This window comes from Trichogramma pretiosum, unplaced genomic scaffold (genome assembly GCF_000599845.2).
Source record: "Trichogramma pretiosum strain Unisexual culture from Peru unplaced genomic scaffold, Tpre_2.0 scaffold61, whole genome shotgun sequence".
Classification (NCBI taxonomy): Eukaryota; Metazoa; Arthropoda; class Insecta; order Hymenoptera; family Trichogrammatidae; genus Trichogramma; species Trichogramma pretiosum.
The window spans coordinates 79,441-105,417 of NW_019641638.1; the positions used below are offsets into that span (position 1 = coordinate 79,441).

The following is a 25,977-nucleotide window of genomic DNA, read 5'->3' on the forward strand; positions in this document are numbered from 1 at the left end:
TACAAGACGTTTGATGAAAATTGCCTTCGCACGCGCGAAAGACACACATAGCACACACTGCACTCGATGCGGCATACAACCAATGATATACGCAACACGATGACGGTCACGGACGCAAAAGGTTCTTTTATCGATTATCGCTATACGCGCGCGAACGACGGAAGAAGTAATAATAACGAAAGAAAGAAAAAAAAAAGAAGAGTAAGAAACTACAAGCGTCATTTGTACAATTTTCTCACGTACATACATCGGAGTCAAAGTAATATCTATGGATTATTATTCACATCCAATTTTCCTATCGCGCGCCCAGCTACAAACTGACAGTTGTGTGCCATCGCTCTTGCCTGCATCAAGTCGCATCGAGAACGGCTTTGATTTTTTCTCTTTATTTATTACCTATGTTTTTTTTGCTTCTATCTTGCGCGACTCTCGCGATTGCGTGATTAGTTTTTTTATTTTGATTTTTCTCTTCCCCCTTTTCTCGCTACGTTCATTTCAGAAACGAATTACGGTAAAAAATGAAAAATTCGATTGGTCCAATGAGATCGATTGATTAATTTTTGTCGAGCTCGCGAGCAATTACGCGTCACGGCGCAATAATCCATGCACATCGGTTTATTATTTTCCTTCTCTCGCAAATTATCCACGTGCTATTTATACTGAAATCAACCATGCGAAATCGCGCTGGCCTTTATCGGAAGCTACTTTGTCGTCGATAACAATTTTCGCCCTCAATTATTCAAATTCACATTCGTTGTTATTATTTTCCTTCTCGATATATCCTCGCTCGTTTTTTCGTTGTCTCGATGTGCCGCTGCGCCGCAGCAGCTCGCGTTATTTCGACACCCGTAGCGTCGGCCGAATTAATCATTATCGACGATCGTCGTCGCAATTATGACTTCGATTACGATCGGCGAGTTATCGCGTCGAGCCAACGTCGTCGGGCATCGTAGCAAATATCGCTGAGACAATCGAGAAAAAGAGATGAAGCTGGTGGCTTACAAAAAATACGCCATCTACGGTGTCGCCCTGTTCGCTTTCTCGCTCACTTGGCTGCTCGTCGTGATGCCGATCTCGATTAGGAAAATTTTGAGACACGTGAGTATACTACGTGCTTTTTTTTACCGATTTTTGTTGTTTTTTCTTCACCGCCCCAGGAAGTCGCGTTGAAGAAGGGCTGGCCCATGCGCGGCATGTGGGAGAAGTATCCGTTCCCGCTGCTGTTTCACATCTACGTGTTCAACGTGACGAATCCGGCCTCGGTCAGTCGGGGCGAGAAGCCCGCCCTGCAGCAGATCGGGCCCTTCGTTTACGAGTGAGTATATATGGGCTATATCGCGTGAACTGCCTCCCCTTGGATCAGAGTTGTAATTTGATTTTTCATATTTTATTCTACTTTCCAAGAGTGAATATGAAAAAATTATTGAAACACGATTTTTTATATAAAATTTGATGAGGAATTCAAATTTGACGTTAAAAATCATATTCATAAACTCCAAATACCTTAATTTCTAAATTTCAGCTTAAATGGCAAAAATAAACATGTTCGTATTCAGCGATATGGCCAATAGTGTAATATGTTCATCGAGTCATATGTAATATGTTCATCATAGTGTAATATGTAATATGGTATTCGATACACCAAAATACAACTTCTGATAAATTTTGGTAGTTGGCAGACAAACAGACTTCATTATTGACCTTCATATGTTCCAATAAAACATGATTTTTCTCTAGATTTCCTCTATTCTTGACTCATATCATGTTCAATAATGAATTCTGCTCGTCGGCCAACTACCTAAATTTATCAGAAGTTGTATTTTGGTGTATCGTTAAACATATTACAATATTGGCCATATCGCTGGATACGAACATGTTTATTTTTGCCACTGAGGCTGAAAGTAAGAAATTAAGGTATTTGGAGTGTATGAATATGATTTTTGACGTCACATTTGAATTCCTCATCAAATTTTACATAAAAAATCATGTTTCAATCATTTTTTCACATTCACTCTCGGAAAGCAGAATAAAATATGAAAAATCAAAACAAAAAGAGGGAGGGACAGTTGACGCGATATAGCCCATATACGAAAAAATATGAACAAGGAAATGAAATTAACTAAATTAACGGATTCGATCCAGCGAATGGATCGAGAAGACGAGCGTGCAGGACCACGAGGAGGACGACAGCGTGTCGTACCTGTCCAAGCGCACCTATCGCTTCAACGCGGCGCGCAGCAAGAACTACACCGGCGACGAGGAGGTCGTCATTCCGCATCTCTTCGCCGTCGGCCTGATCAACGGCGTGCTGCGCATGAAGCCCGACTCCATCTTCCTCGTGGGCAAGTTATTTTTAAAGCCCAAAAAAAAAAACTAGAGTAATTTTATATTTTATCATCATCATCGTCGCGAGCAGCTCCGGCGCTCGACAGCATCCTGCGCAAGCCCGAGTCGGCGTTCGCCCGGGTCAAAGTGCGCGACCTGCTGTTCGACGGCCTGCTGATCGACTGCAACGTCGAGGACTTCGCCGGCGCCATAGCCTGCAAGGAGATCGCCGACAGGTACGAGCATCTCCGGCTCAAGCTCGTCGGCAAGAAGTTGTACGCGCTGTCGTTCCTCGGCACGGACAACGGAACGGCGACCCAGGCACGGGTGCGCGTCAAGCGCGGTATACGCGACTTGCAGGACCTGACCAAGATCGTCTCGTACGACAACAGGACCAAGCTCACCATCTGGGACGACGAGGGCTGCGATCGACTACACGGCACGGACGGCTCGCTCTTTCATCCGTTCCTGGATCGGGGTGGCCGCGAGCAGCTCACCACCTACACGCCCCAGTTCTGTCGCAGCCTCGTGGCGAGCTTCGTGGCCAAGGTGGGCCTCGGGGCCTTCTGTGTCCAGCTGCTGCGCTACACCACCGACCTGGGCGTCGACGGCCTCGGCCAGGCCGAGCACAAGTGCTACTGTCCGGGCGGCAGGACGGCCTGTCCGCGTCGCGGCGTCTTCGATCTGTTCAAGTGTCAGGGTCAGCCGCTCGTAGTCAGCAATCCGCACTTCTATCTGGCCGATCCGGCCTTTCTCGGTGCCATCGGCTCGGGTTTGGAGCCCGACAAGGCCAAGCACGCGATCGAGATCGACGTGGATCCGCTGATCGGGACGCCGGTGCGCGCCAGGTTGCGCTTTCAGCTCAACATACAGCTGCAGCCGGTGCAGGAGGTGCCGCTGGTGCGGGGATTCCCCGAGGTGTTGCTGCCCCTGGTCTGGGTCGACGAGACCCTGGACCTGCCGAGGAAGTTCGTCGTCATGATCGTGGCTGCACACGCCATCATCGGCCTGTCCAAGTGAGTATTAAATCGTATAAATTAAAAAAGCTCTTCCCTATATATGCTAACGCGTGTAATGTAATTGTCCGCAAGGCTAATTCTGATGTGCACGACCATAGCCGGCCTCGGCATGTGCTGCTACGCCGGCCTCCTGCTCTACAACGAGAAAAGATCCTCGTCGTCGTTGTACCCCAACAACGGAGAGCTCGGCAGCACCGCCGCTACGGGCAACAACAACGGCAGCGGATCGGTGTCGCCGATGTCGGGCGAGGAACAGAGGTCCGCCTTCGACATAATAAAGACGAAAATTTTTCCCAATCGCTAGAGTATATATATACAAAAATAATAACGATAATAATCGACGACGCCTCGGCTGTGCTATTCATATAAATATACGTAGACTAATTATCGTTAATTCGAGAGATATAAAAGCTTTTTTTTTTGTTTTGTGCTCGGGTGGGCAGTCGATTCGATTCCGCGTTGTAATTAATATTGTACGAAACAAAAGACATTCTGATTATTATTTTCGATAATACACAAAAGAGAAAATTTTCCTTCTTTTTTTTTATGAAAGATTCTCGAATACTTCTGATACAATTATGATTTTGTTTTTCTTACAACTGTCATGTGTTATAATAATTATAAACTATATGTAATAATTCAATCACAAAACGACGCGTTTATCTACTTATTGATTCTTCGTAACACACACACTACACACTCAGTCTTTGCGTAATAATAATAAGTGCATAAATAATAATCACTTTCTCGCACTGTGTCTGTGTGCCGCCGCCTGTCTCCGTCTCCTTCGTCGTTGCTGCTGCTTCTCTCCGCGCGAATTATCGCGATGATCCTTGATCCTGCAGAGCAGCATGTTCTTGTAGGCGTGGCGATACTCGGAGCTCATCACCACGTAGATCACCGGATTGATGCAGGTAGTGAGGTAGATGAGTATGTAGCCGGCGATGTTGAGGCCCCGCCACTCGAGTATGTTGAGCTTGAAGGTCTTGCTGATGGTGATGGGCAGGTAGCAGACGAGGAAGGCCGCGAATATCACCAGGATCATTTTCAGCAGCTTCTTGTCCTTGGCCGTCATTCTTCCGGTGCCGTCGTGGTTGTTGTTGTTGTTGTTGTGCCCTCGGCGAAAACTCGGAAATCTCGATCGACGTCGTTTGTGATGACGACGATTGCGATGATTATGATGATGGTGATGATGATTGTGACGATGATGATGATCGACGCCGGCGATCGAGATGATTACCGCCGCTGGTTTTTTGTCGTCAGCTGTGCGGATATCGTTGGTGTGATTCGGATCTTCTCCTCCTGCTCCACCACCACCGCCCCCATTGTAAGGGTTGTTGTAGCTGCTCGCGCTGCTGAAGCGTCGATGCGACGGACGATCCGAGGCCGAGGGCGAGTCCGAGCGCGAGCTCGCGCAGTCGTCCGACGTGTCCTCGTATCTGAGAAAACACCAAAAATCGATCGTAAAATAGAAAACTATAACAACGATTGTCGATTGCTACCTATACCTGTAAGTGATCGGTGGACTGAGAAATCTCGAGCTCAGATCGACGGCCGCCGGCAATGAGCTCGAGTCCAATATCAGGCCTGAATCGTTTCTCGACTGTAAGTGTTGTTGTTGCTGCTGTGACTGCTGCGGCACGTCAATGTACGGAAAATCCTGCAGACTCTTGGTGAAATTATCATTGTCCTGAATCCTGAGCTCGGGTAGCACGACGTCGCAGCTGGAGGAGGCCGCCGAGGCAGTCTCGTGCGTACTGGTCGTCGTGGCCTCCAGGTAGTTGCTGTTGCTCGTTGTCATCGTCCCTTGTTGTTGAAGACTGCCCACGAGCCTCGCCAGGGAGAAGCGTCGGGTCTCGATCTTGGGCGGGCACGACTGGGCCGAGGTCGCCTCGCAGCACAGCGACGTCGTGGTCTGGGCCGTGTCGTGGGTGTGGCTCGCCGTCGTTAGCTGGCAGCTCAGCGCCGAGCCGCTCTTTCTCCTACTCCTGGCCAGCGTAATTGTTTTTTCCGTCGCTAATTCAGTTTTGGCGATCACCGCCGGGGGTACGGTTGCATCTCGACGTTGCTGCTGCTGCTGTTGTTCAGCGTCTCGACGACGGCTCTTGAGGGCGGTGCGTCGCACTATGTGGAAGATGCGCGCGTAACAGACGACGATGGACAGGCAGGGCGCCACGAAGGCCAGCACGAACAGACTGATCTTGGGCGTGCGCCCGTTGGCGTCGGGCAGGATCGAGCAGCTGCCGATCGCAGGATCGAGGCCGAAGCGGCCCCAGACGCCAAAGGTGGTGGGCAGCAGGGCGCCGAAGCCACCCACCCACGTGGACAGTACCATGCAGAGCAGATTTCTCGGCGTGTAGATTCTAAATTGAATAATTATAGAAGATGAAATGAATTTATCGGAGATGCGCGGAACTAGCTGCTCAGCTTACTTGGGATACAGTCTCGGATGGCCGATCATGACGTAGCGATTGATGGTGATGGACAGTACGGTGAACAGGCTTACAGCGACGAGGGCGTAGCGCAGAAAGGGGAAGAGCTGGCAGAAGAAGGCGCCGTGCAGCCAGACCCCGTGCCAGAACATCGAGGCCGCGAGCGGCAGGACCACGCAGCAGAACATCAGGTCGGACAGTGATAGATTCATGATGAAGACGGCGGTCGCGTTTTTGAACTGCAACAGAGTGAATTATAGGAGAGGTGGTATTCATACGGTTTAGAGAATTTTAATCGAAATTCGGGTGAAATTCCGCGAAAGCTCGGCGCGACCGCAACGCACGATTTGTATCGCGCGTATATATATATGTGTACGCTTCGACGTCTTAATTTTCCGGCGGAGCTTTTCGCAGCCGCCGCTTTGAACCGCAGAATTAATCGCGTCTATGTGTATATAGATACACAAACACCCACGCACATACATACTACGGGTGTGAGAGTATATAAACATACAAAACTATAGCCTACGATCGATTCGCATCTTGGCAGTAGCTCTTATTCGAGAGGTCGCGCGCGCCAAGTGAATTTTCTGCTTTATGTATACCGCGCGGCTCTCTTTCGACTCGAGCTATAAGCTCTTACGACGGCTCGATGAGGTGTATATGTATGTAGTACGTAGTATATACCCCTCAAATGTGTACGCATTGTTGCTCGCACCCACGCGCTTTTCGATAAATATTTATTGTAAACAGCTGCTGCTGCTGCTGCTGCTGTGATGGCTGAAAGCTCACCGCAAGCTCGCAACTTTGCGGATTTTTCTCTGTATATATACGTGTCTATAAACACGCAGGTCTCGTTTAAAAAAAATTTTTTACTTTTACGAGCGATAGAGCACGCGTGGGTGGAGAGAGAGAGAGAAAATCTTTTTATGATCTCTTCGTCGAGCTTTTTCATGCGCTAGACAGCTGCTGCTACTGCTGTTACGAACATATAAGAAAAGGAAAGAAAAGAAAAAAAATTTTACGACGAAGGGAGGGAGGAAGGGAATCTTGGCCATTATTTTTACCATATACTCCCCCGTCGCGCGCCGCGTTACGTTTCAATAATTCAGCGAGCGAGATGTGTAAAAATTAATTGCCATTTATAACGCTGGGCAGCGACGACGACGACGACGACGACGCGATACTTAATCGATATCTTCGTGAATACGCGCGCGCGCGGGATTTAATTGACGTGAGATATAGCGCCGTATCAAATATGCAATACGTGTAAGCGGCCAATTTTTCATAGTCAAACGAACGGTGATTTAATTGCTTGGAGCTGTTGTTGATTGTTTGTGTGTTTGTTTTTTTTTTTTTGCTTTTTATAACACTCAATCGAACGAGCGGATTTATTTATGTCTCGGTGCAGTTTATGACGTGTAAACGTGTCTCATTCCGGCTATGGCTAATAATACGATGAGTTGTACAATGGATGTTAATTATTAAATAGACTTGATAATTCAATTTCAACCGAATGTTTTTTTACTTCTACTTTTCTCCTATTACAGGCTAATGAATTTCATGTAACTTGCAGTATAAAATATTAAACGTTATATTTACTATAAGATTATGTAAAAGTCTAGAAAGTTTTTTTCCTTCGTGATAGATGACTTCATTTTTTTCATGAATAACATCACATTCAATTTAATGTAAGATGTTTTCAATTCTATATTGATTCACATCAATTTTCATTTAGTTTTTCCAACTTTAGATGTTTTTAACGTAAATCGTATATTAAATTGAGTCTATATAACTTTGATTTCGATGAAGTGATTCCGTTGATGAAAGTATCCATGTAGTTTTATACAATTATTTTGACTGTGCCACTTGCAGATTTACCGATGAAGGTACTCGCCATCTAGCGGTGGAAGCTGGTATTGATTGCGTTTGAATTTTCATACATTTTTTAACCAATAATAAAGAAAATTTCCAAAAACAACAAGTTGGCAACACGTACAAACGCCAACGGTCGTGCGTGAAAAATTCTTAAATCTTAAAGATCATCAATTTATTATGAAATACTTGCGAGGCAGCCGAAGTTGATTCGTAATTTTGCGCAAAGGTCGTTGCACTCGTCCATATCTGAGCGCGCCTCGAATTCATGATCTTCTTGCAAGCTCGCGCGCACTCGCACATATTTATTTATAAATCCAACGTTCATATATAACGAAAGAGAAAGAAAGAGACGACACGGCCTGAATTTATCGTCATACATTTCATAGGCGTGTGTTCAACGGAGCATCGACAGCCGATAATGAATAATAATGTACGTGCAGTACATTGTTAAAAAAACCCGAAACATGCAGATTTAATGCCAAATTAGACATTGAGATTAAAGTAATCGATTTTGAGTTTTATTTGAGATGTAATTTTCCATGAGATCTTCGTTAAAATCATTACACAAATTATTTTTCATTGCAAAAATAATTCGAAAAAACTTAATTCTCTATTCAAATTTAAACAATTTAATTGAAAATTAATGTTGAAATAATGATTTAGTTTTTGCGTTATAATGGACAAAAAAAAATTTTAAGAACTCAATCATAATTAAATCCAGGATTCACTACTAGATGGCGAGTAGGTTCATCTGTAAATCTGCAAGTGGCAAAGTCAATATAATTGTATAAGTCAGGTACGATTTTGATAATTTTATCCTTTTTTTTATCAGATTCATTATTACGTTTATCAATCAATTTTAGTTATATGCGATTAGCAAGTCGAAAATTTCCATTTCTATCACAAAGCAAAATTGGGACAGTTCGGTAAAATCGCACATGGGCTCTCGAATCGAAGCTTCTCAAACTCGCGCGCATCATTTTTATTTTCGATGCGCCTCAACTGGGAGCAGCAGCGGCGAGTGCATTCGAGCCGCAAACCCGCAAGCTCGCAAGAAATATCAAACTTAAAATAGTAACGAGTTTAAAAACACAAAAACTCATTACGCGAGCTCTCGGTATAATGCGCGAGGCACGACGCGATGATGTATACACGTCCGAAGTCATCGAAGTTTCTTCAAAATCTTCGCCTATATACAAATCATACGTATATCGACGGTTAGGCTGCTTCGCGAGCCGAAGCACGTAGACACGCCGTCTAATGTGTACATAAGGTATATATGTACGAAAGCCGAAATAGCGATTTCGCGACTGCGTGACGTAGGCGCGTAATACCAGTCGTTCGATAATAATAATCGACGCTTCGATTCCTCCCACTGGCTTATATATGTACGCGGGCCGATGACGTTTTCCATTGCTGCTGTGCGATATATCTACTACGAGTCTCTTACATAAACGGGTTATAATATTCGTGGAGTACGTCGGTTTCGCGAAGCTTTGCACGTGTTGCTATTAACGCGTGAAAGCTTGAAATTACGATTTCGAAGTTGTAGGATTGAATTTTTGCAAAATGAAAAATAAAAAATGAAAAATTTTAAATTGTCGATACGGTTCTTGGAATACGCTGACATAATTTTATATGATCGATTACGGACGCAGATCGACGCACCCTAGTTTACATTACGTCGACAATTACGGGACATTAGTCCATCTATAAACAGCGAGGAAACGACGAATATCGATGTCATTTTTTTTTCTTTCCGCAGGTATAGTTGCAGCAAACCTTATTATAAAACGGGTAATTGTTACAAAGAAGTCAACGAGAAACCATTGTTGGATAACGAGAACTCATTACCCGGTTATAATACACGTTAATGAAACGGCGCGCAAAATTATTAAATTATGCATAAATACTGCTGTATTTATATACGAACTTATACACACAGGCGTGCGTGTGTACCTGTTGGCCGGAGCTATAAATAAACTTTGTTTGCGACGAATAGCGGTTATAAGCGATTTTTTGGTCAATTTTTTACAACTCCCATTGTTACGAACTTTTGATTCTCCATTGTTGCCCTTACGTAAAAAGCTCGGGTCACTTTAATAATTGACGACGTTTATTTCTTTTTTCTACCCATCGCAACGAGGTCTTGTTTACTTCGAAAACCGCAGTGCCTCTGTTTCGCTTCTTATCGCGAGGATCTATCTCGACGATGATGGAGCCGCCGCACGTAACTTCGGCCGTGGTGAAGAGTCACATCAAGTCCTTCGATCCGCCTCTGCACGACCTGGTGATGAATCTGTGCGGTCTGCAGGTGTACCAAAGTAAAAAAGCTCGAACGATCGCCAGATCCGTCATTTTAATCAATATGTCTTTCGCTTTCTCGACCCAAGTGAATAAACAATAAGATCTAATTTCGAAATGCAAATCGAATATTCCATCGTAAAATTATGTTTACAGATCCTGCGCTTGATCGAGGAGCTGTCCGAGCCCAAGCTCAATCTATCCATCCTGGGCGACCTGCTGTTTCAGAATCTCATCCTCGGCTTCACGTTCTTCTACTACATCTGCTGTCTGAGGCGACAGGTCGAGTTTCGCAAAATAAGGAACAAGGTCACCGTCGACTTTTTGACTCTGGAAAATTGCGACAAGCAGGACGAGAAGGAGCTGCTGGCGAGCTATTACAACGTCGCGCGGATCATGATACAGGCGATGATCGGCCTGATCTATCTGTCGCACATCGGCTGGGTCATAGCCCCGATGGTCGTGCCTAAAATTTTAAATCGGCTGCTGAACACGAGCTTCGAGTCCGGCGCCTGCGCCTACGTCACCAGACTCATTGACGTGGACAAGTATCTCTATCAGGTGTTTTACTACACCATCTTCATGGCCACGATACTGTCGATCTTGGCCGGGGCGCTCTGCTCGTGCACCATCTCGTTGATCGTTCACCTGCTCGCCAAGATTCGCATTACCAAGTAAAAAAACGTAAATAAAAAGATAACGGATGATGTAATTGAAACGATGATTTCGCAGAATGCGACTGGATTCGCTGGTGAAAATTACGATAAATCACTGCGGCAGCGAGCGCGACGAGCGTAAAAAGCGTTGTTTGATCGAGGACGCGTACGCGGCGCTCATGGGCTTCATTAAGAGTCATCAAGATAACATTTAGTTCAGTGATGCGGATTTGCTCGTAAATTAAAATATGATGAATTAATTTTGGAAAATTCTCCGATTGTTGCAGCTTCAACGAGCTCTGCACTCACGCCAGCTCGGATATTCTTCTGGGTGCCGTGATACTGGTCGTCATATCGTTGACCATATCGGGGTCAATGGCAAGTATATGCAGTTCATTCAAATAGCGCGATAAATAATAAAAAAAATTTATTTTTTCTTCTGCGAACAGATGGTCGGCGAATCGAAAGGCGACACTTTCGCGGCCTTGAAAATGGGCATCGCGTTCAGCCTATTAATAGGCCTCGCGTTTTTCTTGTGCTGGCCGAGTCAATTGCTGATAAATTCGAGCAGCGACATTTTGGATCTGAGGTGAACACGTTCGAACGTTTCGATTTTATTGCTTAAGCTATCTGATGATTTTGTGTGTGCGCAGCTACGCGTGCAACTGGCACGAGTTTCCCGTGAAAGCGAGAAGACTGCTGCTGTTCGCGATGATGCGGAGCGCCGAGCCGTGTCGACTGATGGCCGGACCGATCGTTTTGAACTTCGAGCTCTTCAAATCGGTATATTATCTCGCGAATCGAAACATAAAAAAAAAAAAACAAAATGATCCTATTTTATCGTTCCCGCAAGATCGTCAACACGGTCATGTCTTACGTCATGGTCCTGATATCGTTGTACAATTGAGAGAGCAAAAAAAAAAACTACGCATCTTCGTTACCTTTTTCGTGCGGAAGAGAGCGAACAGCGTGAGAAGATTGCCCGGTATGCCTATGAGCATGAACAGGACGCAGCAGGCCGCGGCGAACGTCAGCAGCCAGGGCGGATAGTCCTTGAGGAGGTTGCTGCGATGATCGGCCTCGGTATAATGATGACCTCCGCCGAAGACCATCAGGCGACGTAGCAACAGCGACTGCTGCGGAAGATTCATCGATATATAGATTAAGGAATGTTGTATTAATTATTATTTAGTTTTTATCGAGTGACGAAAATAAAGTTATGGTCTTGATTGTTTTTTTTTCGTCGGCGGGGCGAGACAGAAGTTTATTAATCCTTCGCGTGACTTTTACTCCCCCCTGGGTCAATTTTTTTTTTCGACTAGACTTCTAATAGACCGTCAGCTGTGAACTGCCAATTAAGAGACGTCGTTTATTACATTTTTTTTCTTGGCCCCTCGAGGATGTAAAGGAGAACTTGACTTACATCGAATATCTATTGTTGCGATGTATACGCGTTCTATTATTAAATTTTTATTAGCCGTATATACTACTACTAACCGCGAGTAGAGGTAAATGCTTCTCGTTAAAATTTAATAGTCAAAAAACGTTCAAAGTGCGGTAATTCGAGCTTTGCAACTAAACTCTGTGAGTGTGTGTCTGTGTGTGCGTCTTTCAGATTTTTTCATATTTTTTTTTCTTATTTTCATTTGTAATAATATACTGCTTTTAGTCGCTATTTCCGAATATAATGAGTATGACCCGAAACGTGAAAAAATAATAAACAACGATACGAGCTTTGAAAATCATACATCCTATTTTCAGTGCTGAGGTATATGGCAAAAAAAAAAGCTCGTCGAAATTTTCCACGCAGCCTCCGACGCGAATTTTTTTTTGTTCAAAATGGATGAATTTTTACCGTATCTTCGCTTTCTGCCATGGTCTCCTATCTCGAAACGATTCTAGATTTCATTTCACTCGACGACGACGACGACGACGAGGCTGGTGGTAGCTGCGATCGAGCACCGTTGCTGCTGCACGTCGATCATTTCGCACGATCGTTTGCGCACTCGCGTCACGAACTTATCGTCGTGGTCCATCGAGTTGAGTCTCGTCGTCGACAACGCACAGGAGGTTGTGCATCCCCGATGAATTAACATTATTTAAATCAATAATAATAAACGACCAAAAACGATCGCACTAATTACACAGACGAACGAAACAAAAATCTCGATTTTTCCTTGGCATCGAAAGAGCAGAGATGACGAGACGATGTGCACCAGACGACGACTGCGAGGGACGCGTTTATGTACCACGCGCTCGCTCGAACCGGCTCGAGTTATTTCACTCGACTCGCGAGCATGAGTGAAAATCGCGCTATCCGCTGCTGCTACTGCTGCTGCTGCTGGACCGGAAGGTCGCGCCTGCGCTTCGAGACACGCCGCACTTCATCCTCGCGCGCGCGCTTATGTACAGCTTCGCGTGTTCTTCCGTATTTTCTTTTTCTCTCCATCCTCTCTCTCTGTTTTCGCTCGAACTACCGCCAACACCACCGCCACCGTCACCGCACTATGCTATGTGTATAAAAGGGGATGAAGGGGGGCGAAGAAATTCTTGCGGCTGATGATGCGTCTCGATGTGGAAAATTTTCTTCTCGCGCACATTTAAGGGGGTGGCACGCGAAAAGTAAATTTTTCGAGAGAAGAAATCTCAGCACTACGTGCGTTTTGTTTGAAGTAATTTCTCGAACAGTCGCGATTTAGGATGCAATCTTCTATACATTTATTATCGTTTGCGGAAAAAATTATATATTGTTTGCCTCTCGCAAACGCGAACGTGTGCGAGCGCGCCAATAAATTCATTGAGAGCTGATAAGCCCGATTTAATAGATAATGAACGAGAAGAGTCTAAAACCCCTTGATGTATCGCAACCGGATACTCCATGATGTAGCGCTGTACGCAGGCTTTATTATGGGTTTCATGTACTTTACGCGTAATCGATTTACTCGCGCACAGATGCTTTCGTTGATTTATTCCCAGAAAGTGACAAACGTAGACATAATTATAATTTAAAAATTAAATATTTCGAGCTTGGAGTACTAGCGATGCTTGAAATAAAATTTAATTTGCATTTCACCGGTTTTTTTTACCGGTTAACGTCGGCGCATAATTGTAACGAGCTTTAATCAACAGAGGCCGCGCCCTTAGCAAAGCATCGCCGTTGCAGCCGTACTATAGTAATGTCAACAATTAGGACATTAGTTCTCGATTTCTCGTAGAAATCGCAAATATCGATGGCAATTCTCTTCGTGCTGTTATATGCTTTATATTCTCAGAAAAATATAATTGAATATAGGTCATTTTGATTGAAAATTAAACTCTATTATAGAAAGAATAGTTTACAAAGTTTATGGAAAAGGAAAAATTCATGTTATTTTCTCTAATCAATTAGAAAATATTGATATTCCTATTTTGTTAATTCATGGCCGCTTGCCCTTCATTCGCTATATATGTAAAACTTTCATAAGTTCTAAAATTATTCATGGATGGTATAGTTACCTTATTGTTAAAAAAAATACACTATTTCATACTTCGAATTGTAAATAGTGGCGTTTGGCTCGATTAATCGAAATTTCGTCACTTACGTTTAAAATAACATCATTCAAACGATGCGAGTGAATTTTTCACAATATTTACTTTTCTTGTCAACGGGTCTACAATCGACTCGAGTGTATAGTTGGAACCGAGCTTGTAATCGATACATTAGCTTTATCTATTCGGTGCTAATTTGCCATCGACCCAATGGAAAAAAAAAGCTTAACACTTTTTGTACACAATGGACGTTTCCATCGGTGTTTTTTCCGCAAAATACATAACGAGCGGCAAAATATCACAAGGAAAAGATGTCAAAATTTATACATAGGCACACGAAGAAAGATGAATCATAAATATAATTTATTTACGCTTGATTTACTCGACGCATTGTTCCGTGGGTCTTGGCCTACGTGAGCACATTATTGCCTTAATGTTAATGAGCAATTAAAAATTATTTAATAATAGAGCAGAATTATGAAATTCGCGTTTGTGTATAACAATTGACGATGATAACCCGAGGGAGTCTATACAAGCTAATGTTAATCATTGTTTAATCGCAAATAAAAGATTTTTTAATCTTAATGTCTTTTCGCTTTTGGTGAAGTGAACCAGATTTTTGTATATAAAAAGACGGGCGCTCTTGGCTTAACCAGTCAGTTCGGCAACGAGTTCGAATATCTCTTGCATATTTCACTAAAAAAAAAATCACCATGAAAGCTTTCGTCTTTTTCGCCGTGTGCGCTTTCGTTTGCGTAAGTACACATAGATTCGCATTCGAAAGTTCGAATTTTCACGGAAAGTACCAATTTAAAAAAAAAAAAAAATCAATTTTTTAGGGAGCACAAGCTGGAGTACTCCAGCAGGACGACGACGTGGTGACCAGAAGCAGTTTGCTCCAAACTCAGCTCAAGGTCTTCATCGATTACGTCGACGCCAGTCTGAAGCCGGCCCTCTACAAGACTCTCGATGAGAGCAGCGAATTGACCAAGAAAATCGCCAACGCATCCGAGGAAGCGTCCGAAGCTAACAACAAGTTCACCTATGAAATCTTGGAAATCGTAAGGAAAATTTCTCATTCACCCTCGGGTTTTTATTCATTTCTGAGTTTTATTTTTTCAATAGGTCCGTCAAAATGAGAGAATCTACGAGGCTGCCAAGGGAATCGACGTACAGGAGTGCGGTGTAAAGACCATCGAAATGTCCGAACGCGTCGCCGAAGCCGTCGAAGCCGCCAACAAATGCGTCGCGGAGAAAGCCGAGAAATTCGCGAAGAAACCCGCGGAGGTCGGACAGAAAATTAAGGAAATCGTCAAGCTCATCGACGACAATACCCTCGTGGCCAAGAAATGCGTCGACGAGCACACTTTCCTCACATCGTTGAACACCGCCGCCTGTTTGACCAGAGTAAGATGAAATAAAATTATTCGGTTATTTCCCAAACGATGAATTATTCGTTAACTCATGAATTTTGTTTGTTTGTTTTTTTTGTAAAGGCTAAAGTCAGCTCCGACGCAGCTTGGGCATCCGCTCCTGGAAACTTGAAAATCATGTCCCTCAACATGGAATTCGACAACTTGGTCAAGGACATGAAGGCTTGCGCCGCCCCGAAAGTCTTCGACGCTCTCAGAGCCGAAGCTAGACAATTGACCGCCGAAGCCAAGGATTGCATCTACGAAAAAGTTCTCGAGCAAGTGAAGGCTTCCGAGCAGGTCACAGTTCCCCAAGTCGAGGAAATGGAGCCAGTGGAAGGAGTCGAGGAAGCTCCGAAACCTCAAGTAGAATAAACGATATATACGTCGTGAATTGCGTTGAACCATGACCAAGCACGCATATATTGTATAACCGATCGCGGATGACTGTAATGTAATTTTTTATGCTCTCCGAGTGCCAATTGTATTTTTCAATTAACTTTGATTGACTAAACTAATGTAATTTGTAAATAAAAGTTATGACATAAATTTATACATCAAACTAATTTTTCATTTATTAAAACGTCGAAACCCCCCAATTACAAATGTCTGAATGATTTTATTAATAAAAAAAAGTGTTATATCATACGTGAGCAAATCAACGTATCAGCACTCGTCTCAAGTACGAAGATAATATATTCAAGTAGCGGTCTAAATTTAATAAAGTAAAAATTGGCATGACCATCAAAATTTATTGTTTACTTGTTGTATCACGAAAAATATTACCAGTGACTAACTTTTAACATTAAGCTTTGATAATTTTTGTTCTTTCACATAAACCTAATTTTAAGCGAAAATAATGGTGGCGGCCATGTAGCGAAATATAATATTAAAACTTTGCCGATTCTCTTTTAGTTTTCGAGGATTCAGTCGTACGCCATCTAGCCGTAGGTTATAAACTATAAATGAATACGTAACAGAAACTTACGTGTAGCATATTGCATTTTTGTAAATTCGTTTAGTATAGTCTTTATGAGAAATATTTAGACTTTTATAGTTAAAAAATATGATTCAAATTATAATTTTAGACTAAAAAGGTCTGGTAGAAAATGAGTGAAGTGATATGCTCAAAGTAAAATTAAATTCTTAATATCTTTTGAATTTTTTTGTTTTTCTAGTTTATTGGCAAGATTTTTAAAAATCTATCAGTTACCTAAATTATTGTAACCAAAAATTGCAGATAAATTATATTTCGATGAGGAAGCTAGTCAACAATCAACTAGCAGCAGTTTTTTTCTCAATGAAGTATACATCATTACAAAGGTCTCTTTTCGACAAGTAATTTAAAAAAATGTTTTCAACGATTTTTTGAGCTCTGTGCTTCATTTTGAAAATACTTATTTAATCATACACCATACTCCTTCGCTCTTTTTTAATTTTAATACTATGAAGGGCTAATTTATCATGTGATGCTTTACACAAATGACTTTGATGTGGTCTAATTCAATGAATAAAGTCCGACTAACAAATTTCTCGCATTGGGTAATGCTAATTTTATCGGTATTTTTTATTTGACTATAGATTTGTTAGTTACTCAAAAATTACAATAATCAAGTATCTTATTGAAAAAAGTCAGGATCGAGCATCCTTAATTGAAACGCAAAATGTGGATTGGTGAATGTAACACCATCTCATGACACGCATTTAATTCAAGTATCTCCGATTTTATATTTTGCAATAGCTCCAACCGACTCATTTCGTTAGATAACAATTACTTTTCGGTAACTGTGAAGTACGAGTAACATTTATCACGACACCCGATCAATGTCTCTGAACCGCTTTCGATATTGAATCATCTTTTATGGTATACATTTTAGCATGACTCTGTCAATTTACTGCACTAATATCTCAAAAATGTAGAGTGCAGACAATGAAAAAGTCGACGTATCACATTTAAAAATTAATACGTATCGAGTGTCGGCTAAAACAGACCGATAATCTAATCGATAAAAGTGCTCGTCACTTATTTTTTTCAATTGTTAACGAATACAAAATTTGACTATAAAAGGTAGATGATTAGCTTCGTTCAATCACAGTAGCCAACAAACAATTGCAATCATGAAGTCCGTTATTGCCTTAGCCGTGTTCTTTCTCGTCTGCGTAAGTATAAATTATCATCGAGTATTCGAAATATTGAATTTCACCCTATTCGTGAGACAAACTTTTTCTCGCAGGGAGCTCAAGCTCGAGTAACCAAAGACGATGTCGAGAGCAGAGGCATGTTCAAGGAGCAGCTGAAAATTTTCATCGACTACGTGGAAGCTACCATGAAGCCAACCCTGAACGAGAACCGCCAAAAATTCGAGCAGATTAAGAAAGACATGGAAAACGCATCGATCGAGGCCGCCAAATTCCACGGTGATCGCGAGAAAGAAATGTTGGAAATAGTGAGTGGATATACTTTGTACTCGGTTAATTCCTTCCGTGAACGCTTTCTAAGCAATTTTCTCATTCGCGATTCAGCTCATGAGCGACCAGCAGACGAGAATGCGCGAGGCAGCCGCCAAACTGAAGATCGACACCGCCATGTGCGATCAAGAGGGCAGCGCGGTAGCCATGAACTACTCTCAGTACAAAAACGAAGCGACCACATGCTCGCAGGACAATGTGTCGAAATCCCTCGAGCTCGTGCACGAGGCCTTAGAGGCGCTCGACCGGACCTACGCCACCATCGCCGAACAAGCCAGCAACGCTAAAAAGTGCGTCGACGAAGCCACCCTCTCGTCGTCGTTCACCGTAGCCAAGTGTTTGACCAAGGTATGATTCAAAAATTCAAATTCGGCTCGTTCATAATGATTTATTATATTTATTTAAAAAATCGTTGTTAATTCTCGCAGGCCAAAGTTGCCGCCGACATGGCTTGGATCAAGGCTCCGGGACAACTTGATCTGTTGAAATTGAAAATCGAATCTCTTATATTGACGAGCAAATTGGACGACTGCAAAAAAAACGAAGCGTACAAAGTCATCAAAGCCGAAGCCATCTCAGTGGAAGGAGAGATCAGAGACTGCCTTTTCGATTTGATCATCGAAGCAATGAAAGATATTAAACATTAGACATCTCGATTTAGATTTTTATCATGCCGAACACCAAAAGCATAGCCGAAGATCATTGGTCAGAATTGAAACTCGTATTTCTTTTCGTACGACTTTTATTATTGTATTTTTAATCGATTTTGCAAATCAATAATAAAAGAAACTCGTAAATTTAAATATTTTTGTATTAATTTTATACGCCCTTAAAAAATGACTATTTAAAGCAAATTTATAAGTCGGATTTCTTCAAACATTACATGGTATTTCGTTCATTAATTATTTGAGATTTATCAAACACAACCAATTAGCATTTGGGTTAAAAAAATTACTTTAATGATTCTCTACGTTACGTGTAATATTTTTAGTGCAGAAAGTAATTCAAGCATTAGCAAGCTTCATTTTCATAGAGGAGATGGAACATACGCATATATAAGGAATTTATCGTGACTCTGATTATTTCGACTTGGATAATAAGCATTTTCAGCCGCGGTTCATTTGTGGGTTACAAGTTTTTGCAAGTCCGCCACCTAGTGGCTTGTTTACATATTATATAAATAAACAAAAAGAGTGAGCTGCTGTTATAACAGCGCAGCATATAACAATAGGTTAAAAAAAATTCTAGTAAAAGGCTAATTTTTTTGACAGTGTTTGCACCTATAATGAAGGCAAAAGACCTCTTGAATTTACCATAACTAGACGTTTAAGACGCGCTCCGCGCGTATCAATTTTTTTATTTGTGTTTTGAGGTTAGCAACTTTCAGGCGCGCTTCGTGCGCGTACATCTTTCAGTCAGTTTCGAAAAAGTTGCTATTATGACCGTAGATGTCACTTTATTACGTTTCGACTCGAGTCAAAAGTCAGTCGACCAATCAGAGGCCGAATAGATTGGCTTCACTTTTAGGTCCATCTCTTTTTTATAAGTTAGATGATTTTTTTCGCCGACCTGTAAATATAATTTTTTTTGGTATAGCGTGCTGCTCGAGCTGGCCGTAGCAACGCCGGCCAACAATCGAATACTTGCCCTCCACTCATGTGAATTTTCTTTTCGAGTCTCGAATCATGATTTAAGGCCTTATCATATTGATATGAAGGCTTGCATTTACTGTCGAATGGGTTTTCAAGTGAATTATCGAAATCTGATGATTTTTGAACCACTGAAGGTATAGAAAAATGAAAATATCGACTATCCCAGATTCATTCAAGACGGCGAATAAGTATTCGAGCATCTCATGGTCATGATTCGAGAGATGCAACGAGGCCTATGGCTGCGATCGTTGTTCAATTACTTTCTTGAGAGTGCTCCAAAGCCGAAAGTCTATTAACGACAAAAAAGTAAAAGAAAAATTAAAAATTGTTCCTCGTGTGTCGACTGGATCTAGCTCACACGACCTCGCGCTTGTCATGGGCATGGTTCGGGCGATTTCATTTCAGGTGCCACTGCATTCGCTGTCGAATTTTATTTTTTGAGAGTGCTCCAAAATCAATGGTCTATGTAGTTATAATATAACATTTTGAATTTGCTTTGGTTGATCGACTAAAGCTACACACACACACACAGACTCGCTCCTATATCATAGGCGTGGCTCGAGCGATTTAATGTCGCACGGTGGCAAGCGCTCTCTAGTTTTCAATTTTCTGAAGCTCGGTGAAACGATCGAACCGCCCAGCGACCGGCGCGCTCTCGTCCCTCGAGGTTTTTAAGGTCGCCGACACGATCCAGTAGGTCGGTAACCAGCGCGCTCGATCATGTCTACGACCTTCAAAAGCTCGAGAGATGAAAGCGAGCCACTTACCGACCCGCTCGATTGTATCTACGAGCTTTGGGCTCGTCGAGACGAAAAGTTTTCACTGCACTGAGGGAGCTTTTCTCGTGGACGAGCATGGGATTTAAATCAAAAGCGACTTATGAAGGAATTATACCGTCACGAGTGTAGCTTCTAATTTTAAATATTTTTCAAAATAAAAGTACCAAGAATAACATTACAATTCGAGAATGTATTTAAAATTTGTTTTAAAAAAACTTCTGCCAAAAATGAATAATTAATTGAAAATAAAATTTTTAATCATTTTTATAAATTAATTATTCATTTTTCTTTTTGTATTTTTTTTCAGCAGAATTTCTCTTAAATATATGCGCGTAGTATCAGCATTTCCCTTTTAATACGTACGTACAAAAAATTCACTCGCAGTGACTTTGGTGAATTCTCGTATTTTTTAGAGCTGTTCCGTATCTCCGGCAATTTTCATGCATATTATTATGTCTTAGACGTGTGCGCGTACTTTTACTCCACACCAATGTAATTTTTCGGCCCATATTGTCTCTCAAATATAATAATAAAATTTTCAAATAGTTTTTGGATTAGAAATTCGAATTTTTGAAAATTACCTTCGGACCACAAGCAAATAAATTTTCAATATTAATGGTAAAATTTAATTATTTCCCCTCTATGGCCAAAAAAATTCCGGTTTTGTATTGAATGATATTTAAATCTAAAATGCGTTAAAAGCTGTTTTATAGGTGTAATTTCACTAGTTTTTGGGAAAAATATCGAGCGAACGAGTTCATAAATGTCTAGAGTCGATTGAAAATTGATGAAAAGCCTCATTTAAAATTAATGGAAAGTTTTTCATTAAAGCGCCACTTTCTATTATTTGACTTCTTTTCACGTTAAATTAAGTTTCCAGGTACCGCGTTTTAAGCGAACCCCGAGGTGAAACTTTTTGTTTGATTTGGTGATCGCTGGAAAATGAAGATTGAGCAATTTTCAGTGACATAAAAAAAAATAATCCATCAAAAATTTCAATTTTATCAATTTATTTTCTTATTCATGAGTCATGATACAATTTGATTACGCAATCAAAAAATTAAAAAAGTTTCGTATGTACATCTCGGTTCACGTTCGTTGCGATAGAAATATAATGAATGAGAGCTATATCGATCGAGTCGAGAGCTCGTACAACATTAAAACAACAAATCTCCCGGTCCAAGTCCTGGGAAGTCAAACAATGTGAGTCCAGGCAACTCTTCCGTTGGCTGTTGTTGAGCAAGCAGATCGTCCAATATAGAAGTATACGTGTTTCCCTGCAGATACAAATCGTACACACTTTTTGTTCCGCTTCCGGTGACCCTGAGGGCTTTTTGGACAACACTGTACATCTCTATATTCATTATCGTTTCCAACGAATTGTTCCCATTGAACTTGGCGAGCTTCATTTCTGCCTTGGCATTGGCCTCCCACTTGCGGAAGTAACCTCTCGTTATTATCTCGAACAGGTGCACGGTGATCCTCGAGAAGAACCTCGGTGGCAACTGCCACACGGAATAGTCGCAGGCCAACTTGTAGCAGTCCGCGCACGTGAATCGTTTTACCGCCTTCTCGGGCTCCATCATTATCGCGTCGTAGACGGACAGACTCGGATTCAGCATCATGGCCTTCGTCTTGTTTACGGACGCTGCGTCGAAGTTCATCGCGTCGGAAATGAACGGCGAGTACATCAGCAATCCGAACTTCTCGAAGTACCTCATTACGAACGAGGCTTCCTCCAGGTCCAGTTCGAAGCCCGCGTTCTCCAGGTGCTCGACGACCAGCATCGCGCCCGCGGCCAGTTTCAATCTGCAATCGGCCCACGTGCCGGGATGCTGAGATTTCATCTTCTTCTCGAAGAGCTTCTCGTCGGGGAAGACGAAGCCTTGCACGGCTCCGCGCTTCACGAGCGCCTTGACGGCCCGCGGCGAGCAGCTGGCCACGGCCCACTGCAACGGTGTCCGGCCCAGCAGGTCTTGGGCATTAACCCGCACCCACCGATTCGCCGCTTCGCACATCTCGAAGAACAACTCGGCCATGTCGAACTCGAACTCTCGCTTGCAGATCACGTGCAGAGGCGTCGATCCCGCGATATTGGGGAAATTGGGATTGGCGCCGGCCTCGAGCAGCAGCTGGACCACGTCCGCGTGGCCCCAGTCCAGGGCGAAGTGCAGCGGCGTCTCGCAGGTCTCGCGCGCCAGGCACATCGGGTCCTGGCCGAGCTCGAGGAACTTACGGACGATCTCGAGGCAGCCGGCTTTGCAGGCCACATGCAAATGCGTAAGTCCCGTCTCCGGATCGACGTAGTTCACGTCAAATCTGTCATACATTACGAACAGATAGTCGCGAAACATGTCCTTCCACGTGGGATTGCGGCAGTATCGAGCCGCGAGATGCAGCGGTGTGGCGCGATTGGTCAACGGCTTGCCGTCCTCGCCGAGCTCGGGCTCGTCCTTGTAGCCGCTGTTTTTCACGAACCTTATGAACAGTCTTCCTCGATAATTGCTCAAGGTTCTCCCTCTGTTGATTCCAGCCTCCACGAGAAGTGCTTCGATCTCGTCGCTACGGAAAACCTCACGGAGATTCGGAAGTTTGCCCTTCCACTCGCTTATCAATTTTGTAAACTTTTCGTAAAATCGGTATCTCTCGTCGAAGTGCTCCAGATTGACGTCTTTGCGCAAGCTCTTCAATTTGTCGAAGTTAACCTGGCCGTGGAAATCGTTATCTTCGCACGTCCAGAGGTCGGCGTCGTCGATAGAATCGTATTCAGAATACAATTCCCGATCGATTTGGGTATTTTTAGAATCGGCGCCTTTGCGTGCCGAAGAATATTTCCCCATGTCATCGAAATCTTTGAATGGAAGGTAAGAGTGACTATACGTCTGCGGCATTGTAGACACGGCGGGGGGCGAAGAATTTTTAACCATTTTCAATTCAGTGGCGTACGATTCTAGGGTACTGATTGAAGAGATGTATTTCGTGTTTTTGACGCTCGAAATTTTTTTTGGAATCTGAAAAAATTAAAAATGATGCTATTTAGTACCGAACAAAATGAAAAAATATATTTGAATTTGTCTTTTTCTTAAAAAAAAAGAGAAAAATTCAATGCTTCTTATAAGAGAAGCTTACTACTGTGCTAAATATGAAGAAAATTCATCCCATCAGAGCACATAAATGTTCCCATTAGGGCTGTGCGAGTAATCGAAAAAACTCGACTCGTCGAGTTCGAGTCGAGTACTCGATTTTTTGAGTACTCGAGTTTTTTCGGGTACTCGCGTTTTTGTCAAGTACTCGAGTTTTTTCGAGTAATCGAGTTTTTTCGAATACTTGCAATATATTTAAGTTTTAAGAGAATAAGTGATGAATTAACAGTCTCTAGACCCTTCCTTTTGTGTGTAGGTGCTTGAAAGTGCGATGAAGTGCGGTACAATTAAATTATTTTCTTCTTCCAATCCAATCCGCTGCGAATATCACACTTATAAGCATATACACACAAAAATAGGAGTCTAGAGACTATTGATTCACCATTTATTTACTTAAAATTTAAATACATTGCGAGTACTCGAAAAAAATCGATTACTCGAAAAAATTCGAGTACCCGAAAAAATTCGAGTACTCGAAAAAAAATCGATTACTCGAAAAAACTCGAGTACTCGAACTCGGCGAGTCGAGTTCGAGTTTCGAGTAAAACTCGAAATATCGTATACTCGCACAGCCGTAGTTCCCATTTCCTGCGCTGGTGTTTTTCATAAATTCTTAAAAAATTTAATTACAGGGTTTCCCAAATATTGACTGAAAATATTGGTACCATCGGATAGGCAGTGAAATTCTTAACAAAAACTTTTGAATAATAGCATTAAGTGATACAATTTTCAAAGGCTTACTTGTATACGTTATGAAAGTAAAGGTTCAGGAAATGGAAAGTAATTTTTTTTGACATTCACGCCACATGTTATGCTGCCATGTGCGATTGATTTAATTAGTGAACAGGTTATATAACTGCCCGGAAAAAAATTATATTACGAACAAACAAGATATATTAAGAAAGAAACATTATTTACAAACAATAATGTAAATATGATCAACTAAATTAAAAAAATAAATAATTATACGTTATGAAAGAAAAGGCTTAGGAAATCGTAAATAATTTTTTTAACATTCACACGCCACATGTTATGCTGCCATGTGCGATCGATTTAATTAGTGGACAGGTTTTATAACTGCCCTAAAAAAATATATATTACGAACAAACAAGATATATTAAGAAAGAAACGTTATTTGCAAACAATAATGTAAATAAGATCAACTAAATTAAAATGATAAATAATTATACGCTATGAAAGTAAAGGCTCAGGAAATGGAAAATAATTTTTTTTTGACATTCACACCACGTGTTATGCTGCCATGTGCGATAGATTTAATTAGTGGACAGGTTTTATAACTGCCCTGAAAAAATATATATTACGAATAAACAAGATATATTAAGAAAGAAACATTATTTGCAAACAATAATGTAAATAAGATCAACTAAATTAAAAAGATAAATAATGAATAAGAAAAAATGGTGTTTTTTTGATTGATTACTTACTCGTTTATTGGACAATGATTTCCAAGATGTTTTTTGAGTTGTTTTCTGGTCTTGAGTGTTTAATAATTTTATTTTACAAACTGCGTATATTAAGCTAACGATTTTAATATAACTGTAAAATTAAAAGTCAATCAAAATTAACTTTTGAGTCGAAAAATACTAGATGAAAATCTAACACGTGTTTCTTCTACGAGGTGTACAGTTGTACTACTGCAGTCATACTCCTACAGAGAGCAATTGATGCTATATTCAATAGTTTTCACTTTCACTCGTTTTTCGGCGGCTTGACCTTTATAAGAGTGGGGGAGGCGTGTAGAGTAGTATACTAAATGAATAACGATTCTGGCAGATGGAATGCCGGAATTTCTTAAACTTTCTCATGTTCCATCGTTCTGTTGGACCAGATAAAATTAACGCCCACTGTAAACCCGAGATGGGCCTTTATGATTTTAAAATAGTAACAGCACAACTTAGTAATTGTTCTTAGAATTACGATGATGCTATTGCTATGTTTTATGAAAAACTATAATTCATTCGATAATAAAAAAATCATTCATTGTTAATAATTATAATAATTTATTTATATTAATTATTATTTCTTATATTTAATCAATTAATTACAAGTTTACTTTTACGTGAGGATGAATATGCCTTTAACTGCATCCTCCTGCTCCTGTTGAGTTGCTTCTCTTGAAGATGTGGATACTGAAGATGTACTGAAGATAAATGTCAATTTAAAAATGGTAAATTATGTATTACCTAGTATTTTTTTTTATGTTAACCGCAAAAAAGGGCGAAATAACCGATGGGAGGTATTTAATCTTGAAGTACAAGATTACTTAAATTTAAAAAGCAAGTAAAAAATTAAAGATGATTTTTGAAATAAGTATAAAGTAACCTAAACTTTTTGTTAATTACGTAGACAATGATTCTTG

General features: G+C 41.6%; 2 protein-coding genes across 4 annotated transcripts; one reads left to right on the forward strand and one right to left on the reverse strand.

Moving 5' to 3' along the window:
• Positions 1-343: 343 nt before the first annotated feature.
• Positions 344-3,648, forward strand: LOC106654031 (sensory neuron membrane protein 1-like). The gene is made up of 5 exons (XM_014373719.2): positions 344-1,098; positions 1,158-1,315; positions 2,143-2,342; positions 2,417-3,341; positions 3,417-3,648. The coding sequence occupies exons 1-5, from the start codon at positions 985-987 to the stop codon at positions 3,646-3,648; spliced, it is 1,629 nt and encodes a 542-aa protein (XP_014229205.1). The 5' UTR covers positions 344-984.
• A 430-nt stretch (positions 3,649-4,078) lies between these two features.
• LOC106654093 lies at positions 4,079-25,751 on the reverse strand. Of its 3 annotated transcripts, none has more exons than XM_014373793.1 (5): positions 25,672-25,751; positions 11,556-11,750; positions 5,777-6,015; positions 4,853-5,707; positions 4,079-4,783 (listed from the first exon to the last, which is right to left on the reverse strand). In XM_014373793.1, the coding sequence occupies exons 2-5, from the start codon at positions 11,724-11,726 to the stop codon at positions 4,084-4,086; spliced, it is 1,965 nt and encodes a 654-aa protein (XP_014229279.1). In that variant the 5' UTR covers positions 11,727-11,750; positions 25,672-25,751; the 3' UTR covers positions 4,079-4,083. The 3 variants fall into 3 exon arrangements, with proteins under 3 accessions (XP_014229279.1, XP_023315239.1, XP_014229278.1); XM_023459471.1 differs by lacking the exon at positions 25,672-25,751 and adding an exon at positions 12,470-12,695 and having other exon boundaries at positions 11,556-11,747; XM_014373792.2 differs by lacking the exon at positions 25,672-25,751 and adding an exon at positions 12,470-12,695.
• Between the last annotated feature and the right edge of the window lie 226 nt (positions 25,752-25,977).

Excerpts from the sequence above, each read along its gene's own strand:
- LOC106654031 (XM_014373719.2), top strand. The coding sequence starts at position 985 with ATGAAGCTGGTGGCTTACAAAAAATACGCCATCTACGGTGTCGCCCTG. Across the intron at positions 1,099-1,157 it reads TTAGGAAAATTTTGAGACAC|GAAGTCGCGTTGAAGAAGGG; the intron begins GTGAGTATACTA and ends TCACCGCCCCAG. Across the intron at positions 2,343-2,416 it reads CGACTCCATCTTCCTCGTGG|CTCCGGCGCTCGACAGCATC; the intron begins GCAAGTTATTTT and ends CGTCGCGAGCAG.
- LOC106654093 (XM_014373792.2), bottom strand. The coding sequence starts at position 12,490 with ATGGCAGAAAGCGAAGATACG. Across the intron at positions 6,016-11,555 it reads CTCTCTTCCGCACGAAAAAG|TTCAAAAACGCGACCGCCGT; the intron begins GTAACGAAGATG and ends ACTCTGTTGCAG. Across the intron at positions 5,708-5,776 it reads CATCCGAGACTGTATCCCAA|AATCTACACGCCGAGAAATC; the intron begins GTAAGCTGAGCA and ends TATTCAATTTAG.